The sequence below is a fragment of the Silurus meridionalis genome, chromosome 5, assembly GCF_014805685.1.
Source record: "Silurus meridionalis isolate SWU-2019-XX chromosome 5, ASM1480568v1, whole genome shotgun sequence".
Lineage (NCBI taxonomy): Eukaryota > Metazoa > Chordata > Actinopteri > Siluriformes > Siluridae > Silurus > Silurus meridionalis.
Genome location: NC_060888.1, coordinates 27,216,258 through 27,231,514, shown reverse-complemented (window position 1 = coordinate 27,231,514; position 15,257 = coordinate 27,216,258). Strand labels below are relative to the sequence as shown.

The following is a 15,257-nucleotide window of genomic DNA, read 5'->3' as shown; positions in this document are numbered from 1 at the left end:
TTTCCTTTCATTTCTCTAATTTTCCTCTCTGTCTCTTCTCTTCTTGTTGTTCTCCACACTCCTCTCTTTCTATCAGTCTGTCTGTATCATTTTTCTGACAGTTTTTCCCCATGTTTTATACACTCCCTGTCTCTTTCTCTTGCCTTTCAATTCTCGATCTTTTCTTTCTTCTATCTCTTTGTCAATCTCTCTACCTTTCTCTTGTCGTTCTTCTGCCTGTCTCTTTTAATCTCTCTCTGTCCCTCTCTCCTGTCCTTCTCTTTTGCTGTTTTCTCCCAGTCCTCCACTATTCCATCTTCCACACCCTCTCTTTTACAGCTGCCCCCTGTACTTATACAAATGGGTTCCATATGGTGAGCACACACACACACACACACACACACACACACACACGCACACACACACACACACACATTTTTATCCTATGATGTGTGTGTGTGTGTGTGTAATGGAGTATTAAATACTTGATGTATTCACACAAATTCTTTCAGAACTCTTTTACACTCCTTTCTTAAATCCCTCATTCCTGACTAAATCAATGTACTGTGATCATCTGCTGTTTACCTGGGAAGCAGTACGAGATTGTCATATTCCTGTCATCAGAAACACACACACACACACACACACACACACACACACACACACACACACACACACATTTAGCCATTTTTCTTTCTTCTCCTAAGCACCATGTACATAAACAGGAAGTGTACCGTGTTAAGGATGAGGATGAAAAATATAATGGCTTGTTCTTCATGATAAAGACCAGCACTCATTCCACTAATGCTGTGGAGCATTAACACACAAACCAGAGAGGATATACAGAGTAACCCCCTCTCTCTCTCTTTATCTTCCTTTCTTTCTTTTTGCCTGCCTCTCACTTTGGATATTGATAGAAAATGAAATAGCTGTAATTGTCTCTATTAGCTAATGGAATCGAGACTAATTGCTTTCTTCTCTTTCAGTTTTGTCTACACGCTCTCTCTCTCTCTCTCTCTCTCTCTCTCTCTCTCTCTCTGTAATAGCAGTTACTTACTGCCTTCTGCTCCTTACATTTATGAAGAAACGTAGCCAATTGTCTTATGTAATTGTAACTGAATCATGGTCAGGATTGTTTGTTTCAGAAGTATTCTAGAATTAAAATGATTTATTTTTCTGCAATTTTTCTGTTTATGAAAACATATTCGCTCGACCATAAATCACTTTTGGTAATTCAATTCAATTTAATTTAATTTAGTTGTATTTGTGTAGCGCTTGTCTTTATTCTCAGTTTAAATATTTGATATTTATTTTGTGAATAGAAGTTGGATTTATGAGATTTGCAAATCATTGCATTGGTCTTTATTTATTTATTAATTGACTTATTTATTTGACATTTTACACAGTGTACCAATTTTTTTTTTTTGATTGGGGTTGTAAGTTTGTCCATATTCAGCAATCAAATGGCGACTGTGGCACTGATTGCACAAGGTGGTTGTGTTCTGCCCCCTGCTGTCTGGATGAGGGTGTGTTACATTCTCCTCTCAGAACATTGCAGCAAATATACTGTATTTGCATGTCGTTCATGTAAATCCACATAACCCCACCATTCTGTGTTCAGCAATTTAACTTGCACTAAAGTGCCCCAGTCAGTCTTCATTTACACTTCCTTATTTTCTTTAGTTCCTCTTTCAGAACTGGTATCTCATCAACTTCTCATATTCATTCTTTAAAATGTGTCTGTCAGTTGCGATTACCACATCTGTCACAAGCGCTATACAGGGGCTTATAGGGCACATGCGTGCTCATTTGGTTGTGTCTGATTGCGTTATGTGTTATTGTGGTTGTATTAGACTTTCGACACATCATACCAATGAACAATATGCTTTTTTACCCAAATGGACAATCAGTGCACTAATATTTCACTTTCTTTTTATACTTGGGCAATAATGCTGATTCTGATGGTGGAACAGTTTTGGGTCTTCTGGTTCAAATTTTCAAGGGAAATGTCAGGTGTCCCAATACATTTGAGATATAGAATATTTCACCACAATAGCAGATATTAATTATTTATTGTTTCTTTAACAAGCCTATAATAACACACGTTACAGTTCTATTACAATTCGATACACTAAGAAAGCGTAATTTGCAGTGTGCAAGATTTGCATCCTGTTTTTAAGGGTGTAAATGCTTAAGAAAAAGCTTTTCCACTCTGAAAGAAGTAAGACGAAGAAAGCGAAGAGACATGATGTTTTTAAAAGTAAGCTTGGTAGGCGAGCATGTAGCCACCATTGTACATGTAGAGCTTCGTGTCTATGGGGTTGTAGTTAAGGTTGGCAACGCCTGCTGCTACTTTCTCCATAGGGATCGAGAGCATGTTGTCCTCGGCCCCTGTGGTCACGTCGAAGGCGTAGAACACTTCTTCTTTGTAGGTGTTTATGAAGCGAGTTGCGTAAAGCACCCCACACACCATGAAGGCGTTGGTCACCGAGCGCTTGAACAGACGTGTCTTCCAGGTGTGTGTTACGGTAAAGTTACTGAAATCCACTCGACTCACCACTATGTTCCCGTGGTTTGCTTCCGTGGCGTAAATTACCCACAAGCCCTTGTCGTCAGCCGAAAGGCTGATATCGGTCCAATCCAAGCAGCTGTAGTAGCAGTAGGGAAATTTGTTGTTGACTCCGGCATCAGGAAGCGCGAGACGTCTGACTTTATTTGTTTTGACATCAAAGGCACAGAGTTCAGGCTGGTAATAACACTGATAATACACTACACCGTTATAAACGATGGTGCCTGGACCCTGAATGGCGTTACTGTGAGTGTATGAGTTAGCCACCACTTCATCTTTGTAGTTAGTTCCAGCCATGAAGTCTTCATAAGTCTGGTAGAAGCGCACAGTGATGCCCATCATGTTGCTGCTGGCTAGAGGCTGAATCCAGTAACTCTCTTTAAGGCCAGTGTCGTGACCCCACGCTCCAGAGATGTAGGACGAACTAAATGGATTCATTTTAGTGACCACTGGAGCACTGATATTTATCATTATGTGCTGAGAACAAGAACCTGTAACACAGAACATAATTAGAAATACATTTAATGTATTAATTAATTACAATGCAGAAGCAGATTTGGGTTTTCTAATTCAATTGAAAGGAAAATATTATTTTACTGCACCCAAAGACGTGGGCTAACCGCACTGGTTCTGAACAATTGCAGACGCCCCAGAGTCAAAAACTCCTAGTTCCAAAATTTCCCCTTTTCCTGCACCAACCCATATTTTGCGTACACTATTTGGCTAAAAACACAGACACCAGACCCATATGTGTTTTTGCCCAAACTAATAGCCCATGTCTTTGGGTGCAGTAAAATTATATTTTCCTTTCACTTGATATTCTTGATATTCTCTGGTGTGCAAGCCGATCAAACACCATATAGGGAATTCTTTTTTGAGGCTACACTTGTTTCTTTAAAAATGAGCAGACGGGCACACTATCACACTATCACCATACTTATAAAAGGCTTTACAGTGAACGCTCGTTGGGCACCCCTCCACAGCTCCATTATAACTAAAGGCAAAGAGGTCAAAAAGACTCACACTGGTTTTAAACAATTGATGATGCTCCCAGGGTCACCAACTCCTAGTTCCAAAATTTCCCCTTTTCCTATCAATCATGTATAATGAATATCTTTAGTTTGAGACCGAATGAATATCAGCATCTAGGGTTAGGGTTCGTCTGATACAAGAGATTGATGATATATAGTGTATATATACATTGGGGCAAAAGAGAATTTAGTCAGCCACCAATTGTGCAAGTTCTCCCACTTAAAAAGATGAGAGACGCCTGTAATTTTTTATTATAGGTACACTTCAACTATGAGAGACAAGATGACAAAAAAAAATCCAGAAAATCACATTGTCTGATCTTTAAAGAATTTAATAGCAAATTATGGTGGAAAATAAGTATTTGGTCAATAACAAAAGTTTATCTGAATACTTTGTTATATTCCCTTTGTTGGCAATGACAGAGATCAAACATTTGTAAGTCTCCACAAGGTTTGTACACACTGTTGCTGGTAGTTTGGCTCATTCCTCTATGCAGATCTCCTCTAGAGCAGTGATGTTTTGAGGCTGTCGCTGGGCAACACGGATTTTCAACTCCCTCCAAAGATTTTCTATGGGGTTGAGATCTGGAGACTGGCTAGGCCACTCCAGGACCTTGAAATGCTTCTTACGAAGCCACTCCTTCATTGCCCGTGCGGTGTGTTTGGGATCGCTGTCATGCTGAAAGACCCAGCCACGTTTCATCTTCAATGCCCTTGCTGATGGAAGGAGGTTTTCGCTCAAAATCTCATGATACATGGCCCCATTCATTCTTTCCTTTACACGGATCAATCGTCCTGGTCCCTTTGCAGAAAAACAGCCCCAAAGCATGGTGTTTCCACCCCCATGCTTTACAGTAGGTATGGTGTTCTTAGGATGCAACTCAGCATTTCTTCTCCTCCAAACACGACAAGTTGAGTTAATACCAAAAAGTTGTATTTTGGTTTCATCTGACCATATGACATTCTCCCAATCCTCTTCTGGATCATCCAAATGCTCTCTAGCAAACTTTAGACGGACCTGGACATGTACTGGCTTAAGCAGGGGGACACGTCTGGCACTGCGGGATTTGAGTCCCTGGCGGCGTAGTGTGTAACTGATGGTAGCCTTTGTTTCTTTGGTCCCAGCTCTCTGCAGGTCATTCACCAGGTCCCCCCATGTGGTTCTGGGATTTTTGCTCACCGTTCTTGTGATCATTTTGAACCGCCATGGTGAGATCTTGCATGGAGCCCCAGATCGAGGGAGATTATCAGTGGTCTTGTATGTCTTCTATTTTCTCCCACGGTTGATTTCTTCACACCAAGCTGCTTACCTATTGCAGATTCAGTCTTCCCAGCTTGGTGCAGATCTACAATTTAGTTTCTGGTGTCCTTTGACAGCTCTTTAGTCTTGGCCATAGTGGAGTTTGGAGTCTGACTATTTGAGGTTGTGCACAGGTGTCTTTTATACTGATACCGAGTTCAAACAGGTGCTATTAATACAGAGGAGCCTCTTAAAGAAGTTGATACAGGTCTGTGAGAGCCAGAAATCTTGCTTTTTTGTAGGTGACCAAATACCATAATTTTCAAATAAATTCTTTAAAAATCAGATAATGTGATTTTCTGGATTTATTTTTCAAATTTTTTTGGCCTTTCTCATCTTTTTAAGTGTATATATATATATATATATATATATATATATATATATATATATATATAAAACACACACAAAAAAATGCATTCTAACACTGAGCGGAAGAACTCTTTTGACCTCTGTAAGTAAGGTATCCCACAAAAACACAAATATATAAATATATATATATGGTTTGACTTTTGATTTTTCTGGCAGCACTTTTAACATTTTCGTACGATACGTTGGGACATTGCCAGAAATATTTGTGAGATGCCTCAAAAGAGTTCTTCCGCTCGGTGTTAGAACGCATTTTTTGTGTTTTTTGTGTTTTAAAGCCCAGTTGCCATTTTATTGCCATCGCAAAACACTGAAACAGATCAGGTGTCCATGCACCCATTGCCACATACACATATATTGTAAAGTTTACTATAGTAGTGTAACTTGCTCTTGCTCTTGTTTTGCTAAATTATGTACGATAATTTGTTAAGTTATTAAGAGAAGCACAAAAGCACAGTCTCCTTTAATCCTAGTCTGACATGCAAGTATCATCAGGTCATGTCCAACATGGCAATACAGTGGAACCCGGTTATGTCACCGGCCTAGGGGAACACCTAAAAGCGTCGAGATAACCGATGATCGAGATAAACAAAAACCAATTTGGCGGCAATATATTAACGTGTTTGAAATTTCTTTATGTACACGATGTGCGTTATTAAATGAGCATGTGCATGCACGTGTTTTTGGAGGGTTTTTTACACAACAGCATTGCCGCGATTTGTTTGATTGGTCATGCGGATCGAGATAACCTGTAATGCGGAAGCCGAAGTAAACGCAAACAAAGTTTATTGAGAATACTCAGGAGATAATCCACCAATACTTGTAGTGAAGCAGTAATATCCAGTGGTGGTCCAGCGCGGTCCACAAAGTTCTGTGAAAGCAGTGACAGTTCGTGTAGAGCATCCACGGATCCGTGTTATAGAAAGCGCAGCGCTGGGCAGCAACGGATAAACGTGGTGCAGACAGCGTGAACATGGAAAACAGCAGGATCGGGGTAATCCAGGGGGACGTTGAGAGAATGCGGAGTCCGAGAAGAAGGGTACGTAGCGGGATACGTATACGCGATTACACAGACCGCCATGGACCAACACATACGATCATGGACAAACAATAACGGACTGCGAGTGTGTGGAGGTGAGGGGCTTAAATAGGAGATGGGATGAGTAAGTGAATGAGAGTCAGGTGTGTGTGATCAGCATGACTGCGACGAGCTCGCCCGCACAGGAGAAGAAGCAGGGTGCTTCGGGGAATGTCGCCACCGAAGGGGGCATGGCAGGGTGATTCCTGACATAACCGACGTTAAGTGGCAAATTTAAAAAATGATAAGACAAAGCGAGAATTTGGCGGTTCCACTTCAACGTCGACTTAATAGGGTTGGCGAGTTAACCGAGGTCGAGATAAGTGGGTTCCTCTGTACTACAAAAAAAAACCCCTGAGCTTCTTTGAATGATGTATCTACTACCTAAACCTCTACACTGTTACATTGATTTAAACCTCCCACTTACTTTTGAATTCCTGTGGTATGGTCTTGCAAGCCTGGACACGGTTATGAAGTGAGCGCAGCTTTTCCCTCGTTGTTTCCAGGTTGAAGACCTTCTTCGTGTACATCTGATCCACTTCCTTCTTTAAGTTCTTTAACTGAGGCAAGAGGAAATGACAGAGATTAACATTGGCTGTTTGAAACCAAAAGATGTTAGTGGAGACCAGAGCACTATGGAGAACTTTGCTGAAACAATGTTCAAGCCCACTTTTATTTCGGTAACATAAACAGCAAAAAATAAATAAATAAAATAAATTAACAAACTAAAAAAAATGTTAATTGTAGGTTCTGAGTAGATACAGTAGTAGAGGCTGTAGGAAAAACATACAAATTTTCAATTTGTAATATGGAAGAAGTGAGCAGGGGATTTTGAAAAAACAGTTTCCATTCAAAAAGTAAAAGACATTTGTTCTGTACTTCTACAAAGTTTGGGCAAAATTGCTGTACATATTCAACCAACTTAGACCAGAATTTTTCTAAAAAAATAGGAAGAAAGTAATCCTTTCTATTATATACATGCTATTTCCAATATCCATCCAATCTTCTATTGTGCGTAGTTCAGGAAGCAACTAGCACTAGTACTACTGCTTCATGAATCTCTTTCCAAAACAGTTTTATCACTGGCAATTCCCTGAGTATATGCCAATGATCAGCTTCCCAAAACCCACACTGTCTCCAACATTTATTGTCGCTCCAAAAATGAGCTTTCTGTTTCGGTGTCATAAAAAATCTAACAAGGCACTTCCGTGGGAATTCACGCTATATGTGAAAGTTAGTATATTTTCTTAAGTTAGTTTACATACATCAAGCCACTCCACATGCGATATTAGAAAATGATCTTTTAGAGTGAGATTTCTTTGTTCTAAGGCCTTTGTAAAAATTTTGATCATCTAAGAAAGCACCCAAAAATGTCCTTCCTACTGGGTTGTCAAGATCTGTTTTATTTATAATGTTTTGTTCAAAATGATTACATATTTGAAGGTATCTATAAAAGTTAGATTTCTCAAGGCAGTAATCCTTCTTCAAACTTTCAAAGTCTTTTAGGTGTCCTTTTACTGTAATAGAGTGAAAAGTTGTGATTCCTTTTGAGACCAAGGATTTAAATGTTTTGAATTTTGAATTTATGGACGTATGCACACCACTGAAATATCTGTAGATTATAGCTCGGTCCATATTCTTCTCTCATCATTTTCAATTTTTTTAATTAAGCTTAAATCCATGGATTTTGCACCTTATTTATAAATTGTCTCAAGTATTTGTGTACTAATACAGCTAGAATTGAGGGGTCATTAATTGTTTCTACTGTTGTTTCTACTGTTCAAACACAATTTGCTTTATTATCCTGAGTTAGACGTTGTAATTACAGGCCACTGAGTGCAGGCGCAGTGCTGAACGGACAGCACCAGTTCAGCACCATTGTTTCGGAAGCGAAAAAGCACAAGGTGGGTGGAACAGAAAAACGAGACACGGCTGGCGACTGATCATGGGCACGACTGCCACTTGCCATTATTGAGAAGCCCAGCACGTATAAAAGGAGGTTGTGCATCCAGAAGAGGGGTCTTGCCTTTACTTCACTAATGTGTAGGAAAATATGTCACTTTAGAAGCATCCTACTGTCAAGTCAGACTCTATATATACTCTATCTATCTATCTATCTATCTATCTATCTATCTATCTATCTATCTATCTATCTATCTATCTATCTATCTATCTATATATATATATATATATATATATATATATATATATATATATATATATATATATATATATATATATATAGGCTTGTTTAACTATGTGTGTGTGTGTGTGTGTGTGTGTGTGTGTGTGTGTTTACCTCTGTACGTATCCGCTGCGACTCCCTTGTACTTGTTTGTACATTACTTATGGTGTCATGCAGCTGCTGGATCTCCTGGCTAAGCTGCTTTACGTGTAGAGCGTTGTACAGACCCTGAGCGTTTAGGTACTGGAACTTCTCCATCTTTTCATCACCTTCATCAACTTGGATTCCATCTCTGGCACTATTTTAGCACTTGCCTCAGTCTGTCATGCAGGATTCACGTTTTTTAGGATTTTAATCCAACAATGACACAACACTCTGTGTTTGTGTGTGCTTGGTTTTTCTGCAGTGTGTGTTTGTGTGTGTAAAATCTGTATGTAGACTATTCTGTATACTGTAGAGTGTTTGTGATGTATATTTAAAGTTTATGAAGTGTGTGTGTGTGTGTGTGTGTGTGTGTGTGTGTGTGTGTGTGTGTCTGAGTGTATGTGTGGGCGAGAGAGAGACAGAGAGACCTGTGCATGGAGATGTTGCACTGAGTCTTGGCACTTCTGCAGCAGTTCTGTCACAACATCAAACTTGGCAGTAGGAAAAGCCCAGAGTGTGCTGTTCACCTTACACACACACGCACCATTTTTTTCCTGGCCATTAACAGTATGAGCCTGGCCACACCCCTAACATGAACACACACACACACACACAAACAAAATACATCATACATGAATGAGAACATACACACAACATAATATTCAAAATGTTCCACTATATTTGTGTGTGATTTATTTATTGCCCTATAAGTTTGTCCATTCATTATAAATATAAATCTCTACATTACAATAAAAGGTCTGAAAAGTCAGTTTTTAAAAAAAATATCCCGTTTTTAGCTTGAAAGATACAGCATTAAAAACAAAGCAGTTACAACTGTACCGTATGTCTATGTAGTACATGAAACATTACACACACACACACACACACACACACACACACACACACACACACACACATACATATATACATATATACAGTGTTGGGCAGTAACGCGTTACTGTAACGCAGTTACTTTTGACAGTAACTAATACTGTAATGCGTTACTTTTTAAATAAAGTAACTCCGTTACCGTATGGTGCGTTACCCGTTACTTTTTTAAGTGAATTAATTTTGGCTGAAGTGTAGACTACAGTCATAAACACGAAGAAGACCCACTGTGGGCGTGTGTCTCTATTTATTCAGGTCTGTGCGGCAGTAATGGTGAGTCGAGGCGAGAGCAAGACGAGTTTCTCAAAGTGAAAATATGTGCATTATTTCACTTTAGTTGAGCATAAAGACAAAAACGTTTTAGTCAAATGTAAGCTGTGTCTTTCTGGTTCGAAGCTCGTATCTACTGCGATAAACAGCACCTCCAGAAACTCCATGCCTCGACGAAGCTAGAAGCTAGAAGCTAACCCGGTGTCATGTTGTACATTGTTGATACTTTTCATACTTCAGCTGTGAAAGGAACATTTTTAAGAGCTCAACACTACATATTTTATGATGCAGAAGCCACTTTAGTTTTTGATTCTGAATATATTCAGTTATTTATTTCAGAAATCCTTGTGATATATTCAGTTTGTGCTGCTCTGACTTTAATAAAATAGTGTATAAAAATGACTTTGTGTTTAAGTCAGTTTTGTGTTTGTAGATCATAACGCATAAAAGGGCATTAATGGGAACATTAAAGAAGGTTCTTTAAAAAAGTAACTAAAAAGTTACTTTTAACAGTAACGCATTACATTTTGGTGTAAATAATCAACAAAGTAACTGAGTTACTTTTTGAATGAAGTAATGAGTAACTGTAACTAGTTACTATTAACTAGTACAACACTGCATATATGTATATATATATATATATATATATATATATATATATATATATATATATATATATATATATATATATATATATATATATATATATACACACACACACAATGCAAGAACATCATAGGTGATTGTTTGCTTTAATCGACTGATTAATTATTTGATTGATTATCTAGTTATCAGATCAGTTCCAAAGCTGTCTGAAATTTTATAACATTATAATATTATTAAACATAACTTTTTTATATAAACTAATAAAGCACACTTCATAAAAGTGTCTGGAATGTTTGGTTTTATGTGTCGGTACTTACAGTGGTGGTAAGAAGCAGGATGAGCAGGATCATGATCAAATTCTGCGAGTCTCGACTTTCTCAACTTTTCCTGGAGCGTTTATACTGTAGCCCCACACACACACACACACACACACACACACACACACACACACACACACACACACACACACACACACATGCACATGCACATTGAAATTATTTTTTATGAAATGAGGATATATAAATATTTTTTACGGAAGTTCAGTCTTAAGAAATCATTATCAGATAAAACTTTTGCAACATAATTCTTATATAATAAACGTTGTTACAAAACACCAAACCATTAAAAACTGTTACAAAAAAATCTTTTAAAAAGCAAATGCTGTGTTAAAGTTAGATGTGTTTGAAAAATGTGTAAATATTAATTTATTAAACATGCAGAATTAATACACAGTTACTGTGCAATGTTTTAAAACACAGTATCTTATGGTTGGAATGAAAAATTAAAGGTAAATAAAACAGAATGCCATGATTTAAAAAAATCTCACATTTTATTCATGATATAGAAAATATAACTGCATAAACTGAGGAAATGTAAAATTTTAAGGACAATATAAGGTAATTTAAAATTTGATAGCTATGACATGTCTACAACGGGCAACAAAAGTCCAGAAAAGTAGGTGTTACTAAAAAGAAATTGATGCACAAACATTGCTGGTACTGCTGGAACTCCACCGCCTGTTTCTTACTCCTGACGGAGTGTGTGGGGCGTCCAGCAGCCCGGCCCTATCCCTGTCGGACATTTCTGAGAGAGTGAGCCAGAAGTGAGTATTTGTCGAGACAAGGGCAGCTATGAACCGGCCAATGGCTCTAGTGGTCTCTTTAGTGGCTCTGGGGGCCAGTTCCACCATCCAGCGGAGTTCATGAACTGGCCGCCGGAGGGGCACCTCCCACATCCAGTTAATGCAGCAGCTCAGCCTGATACACCTGCAGGACCGCCATGGTGTGCAGGGATGCAGCGGCTTGCCTGCCGAGGCATATGCCTTACCCACGACGTATTTTGCAGGGTGTGGTGAGTAATGTCGTGGTCTTGAGGGAGAAGGCAATCCCGGAAAGAGAGATAGCTCGCAAGCATCTCTTTAACCCGCGGCATAGCTCCATACTCATGTACTTTCCGCCCCATGAAGTGTGAATACAGAGTCGAAAAGGGGCTGAAGGGGCTTCGCTCATGACCGTGACACCTCAGTGTGCAGGTCTGGAAGGAACAGGAGACCCTGATATGGAGATTGTGACATTGGTGTCAGAAACAGTCGTCCAACTTACTGGACGGAGGGACTTTCTGCCCATGAGCCAGCCAAGTTATTGCTTATTAATAATATTATTTTTTACCAATAGGAGTAAGAATTGCGAGCAGAATTGAATCTGCGCAGATCATGCACAGATTATGCAGATAATCTGAGCCGAATGTACGCACCTTCTAATGTACGCCTAGGTTGCAAAGGCAAAAACGAAAACCAATATGGTGGCAATATATTAGCATGTGCTTGAAATTTTTTTATGTACATGATGTGCGTTAATTAATGAGAATGTACATGCACGTGTTTTTGGAGTTTTTACACAACAGCGTTGCCACGATTTGTTTGATGAAGCGATCGGCATGCTATAAAAATGTACATACATGTTTGCTAACAACAAAAGGCATACTAACTAACAGCAGAGATTTACCAGTATACAATACAAACCACCGTTGATTCTCCATACAAACCTTTATTATATTCTTCAACATTGCAAACACAAAGATCGCTCACAAAATCACAAAAAACGTGCGGGGTGTAGTTCGTTTTTACAAAAAGCTAACCAGTGTCAAAATTACATTTGTGAGTCATTTCACTCTGACACAGATCTGAAAAGTATCCTACACGCGGTTACTATGGTTTCTTTACAAAGTCTAAAATGCTTTGTTGCTTTTTGCCTTTAACAATCTGCTTGAAAACAAATGCTTCAATATTATTTATGCTGTCTAAAACAGTTTCATCTCCTACAAAAGAGCCATACGGTCGAATTTTCTGTAGCATTTCTACCACCTCATTAGCTGAGGGAAATGGTTCCAAATCTTCGTCTGCATCTTCTTCATCTTCTTTGTCATTGCCGCAGGCAGATGTGCTTGCCTGTGCTGACTGCGCTGACTGCGCCTGCACTGTGCCTGAAACTCATCATCGGAAATATCCTGAATGACGCAGTGCATCCAGCAGTTTGAGACTGTTTCCTTCTTCACGTCATTCCAGGCTGATCTCAGGAAATTCATTGCATCTAGAAGGGAAGGGTTGTACTGTGCTTTTTTCATCATGGAGCAGGTATTGGCACATCAGCATTTTCCTGTAGCACACCTTAATACTTAGATAAGACTATCTAATCCCATTAATGTAAGACGCACCCTGGGTGAGGGGTACGTAAAACTTTGTATAAGACGCGTCTTATATACGCGAAAATACGGTAGTGAGATGGTGAAGTGGCATCGATAGCTAACATTTTCAAAAGCCTGCGATTGGTCATGGGGATCGAGATAACGTTTAGTGGCAAATTTGGCCCTCTTTTGTGCTGGAGATATTAGGGTTTAGCGACATAAAAGAATTGACATAACCAAAAAAAAGTGGAACTGCAAATGGAATCGAGTTTGTATATATATACAAACCCGATTCCAAAAAAAGTTGAGACACTGTACAAATTGTAAATAAAACAGAATGCAATAATGTGGAAGTTTCAAATACAACATAGATGACATATCAAATGTTTAAACGGAGAAAATGTATAATTTTAAGGGGAAAATAAGTTGATTTTAAATTTCATGGCATCAACAACTCTTTTAAAAAAGTTGGGACAAGGCCTTGTTTAACACTGTGTGGCTTCCCCTCTTCTCTTTATAACAGTCTGCAAACGTCTGGGGACTGAGGAGACAAGTTGCTCAAGTTTAGGAATAGGAATGTTGTCCCATTCTTGTCTAATACAGGCTTCTAGTTGCTCAACTGTCTCAGGTCTTCTTTGTTGCATCTTCCTCTTTAAGATGTGCCAAATGTTTTCTATGGGTAAAAGAGGTGGCCATTTCAGTACCCGGATCCTTCTTTTACACAGCCATGATGTTGTAATTGATGCAGTATGTGGTCTGGCATTGTCATGTTGGAAAATGCAAGGTCTTCCCTGAAAGAGACGACGTCTGGATGGGAGCACATGTTGTTCTAGAACTTAGATATATCTTTCAGCGTTGATGATGCCTTTCCAGATGTGTAAGCTGCCCAAGCCACACGCACTCATGCAACCCCATACCATCAGAGATGCAGGCTTCTGAACTGAGCGCTGAGAACAACTTGGGTTGTCCTAATCCTCTTTAGTCCAGATGACATAGCGTCCCAGTTTTCCAAAAATAACTTCAAATTTTGATTCGTCTGACCACAGAACAGTTTCCCACTTTGCCACAGTCCATTTTAAATGATCCTTGGCCCAGAGAAAACGCCTGCACTTCTGGATCATGTTTAGATACGGCTTCTTTTTTGACCTATAAAGTTTTAGCCGGCAAAGGCGAATGGCACAGTGGATTGTGTTCACCGACAATGTTTTCTGAAAGTATCCCTGAGCCCATGTTGTGATTTCCATTACAGTAGCATTCCTGTATGTGATGCAGTGCCGTCTAAGGGCCCGAAGATCACGGGCATCCAGTATGGTTTTCCGTCCTTGACCCTTATGCACAGAGATTGTTCCAGATTCTCTGAATCTTTGGATGATATTATGCACTGTAGATGATGAGAACTTAAAACTCTTTGCAATCTTTCTCTGAGAAACTCCTTTCTGATATTGCGCCACTATTTTTCACCGCAGCATTGGGGGAATTGGTGATCCTCTGCCCATCTTGACTTCTGAGAGACACTGCCACTCTGAGAGGCTCTTTTTATACCCAATCATGTTGCCAATTGACCTAATAAGTTGCAAATTGGTCCTCCAGCTCTTCCTTATATGTACATTAAACTTTTCCGGCCTCTTATTGCTACCTGTCCTAACTTTTTTGGAATGTGTAGCTCTTATGAAATCCAAAATGAGACAATATTTGGCATGACATTTCAAAATGTCTCACTTTCAACATTTGATATGTTATCTATATTCTATTGTGAATAAAATATAAGTTTATGATATTTGTAAATTATTGCATTCCTTTTTTATTCACAATTTGTAGTGTCCCAACTTTTTTGGAACCGGGTTTGTATATATATATATATATATATATATATATATATATATATATATATATATATATATATATATATATATATATATATAATATATAAATAGCTTAATAACATTGCAACAGTTATGCAAACCCTAATTTGTCGCACATCATCCAGTACTTACTCACTTCCCCCCAGATATCAGCAAAAAGCAGAACTTCCTGTGCCTCACTTGCCTAATATTTTCCCTACACTATGCTGGTCAGCAAAATTTTAACTTTCTGTTAGCACACCTTGATTTTGTAAGAAAAGGCGGGATTTTTCTATAAGACTCATTGAGCCTCTTGAC

At 38.9% G+C, this 15,257-nt stretch overlaps 1 protein-coding gene across 1 annotated transcript; it reads right to left on the bottom strand.

Annotated features, from left to right (window-relative positions):
• Window positions 1-2,034: 2,034 nt before the first annotated feature.
• On the bottom strand, window positions 2,035-10,847 carry LOC124385689 (olfactomedin-4-like). Its single transcript, XM_046848889.1, has 5 exons — window positions 10,734-10,847; window positions 9,081-9,239; window positions 8,623-8,766; window positions 6,751-6,883; window positions 2,035-3,039 (listed from the first exon to the last, which is right to left on the bottom strand). The coding sequence occupies exons 1-5, from the start codon at window positions 10,764-10,766 to the stop codon at window positions 2,234-2,236; spliced, it is 1,275 nt and encodes a 424-aa protein (XP_046704845.1). The 5' UTR covers window positions 10,767-10,847; the 3' UTR covers window positions 2,035-2,233.
• Window positions 10,848-15,257: the final 4,410 nt, after the last annotated feature.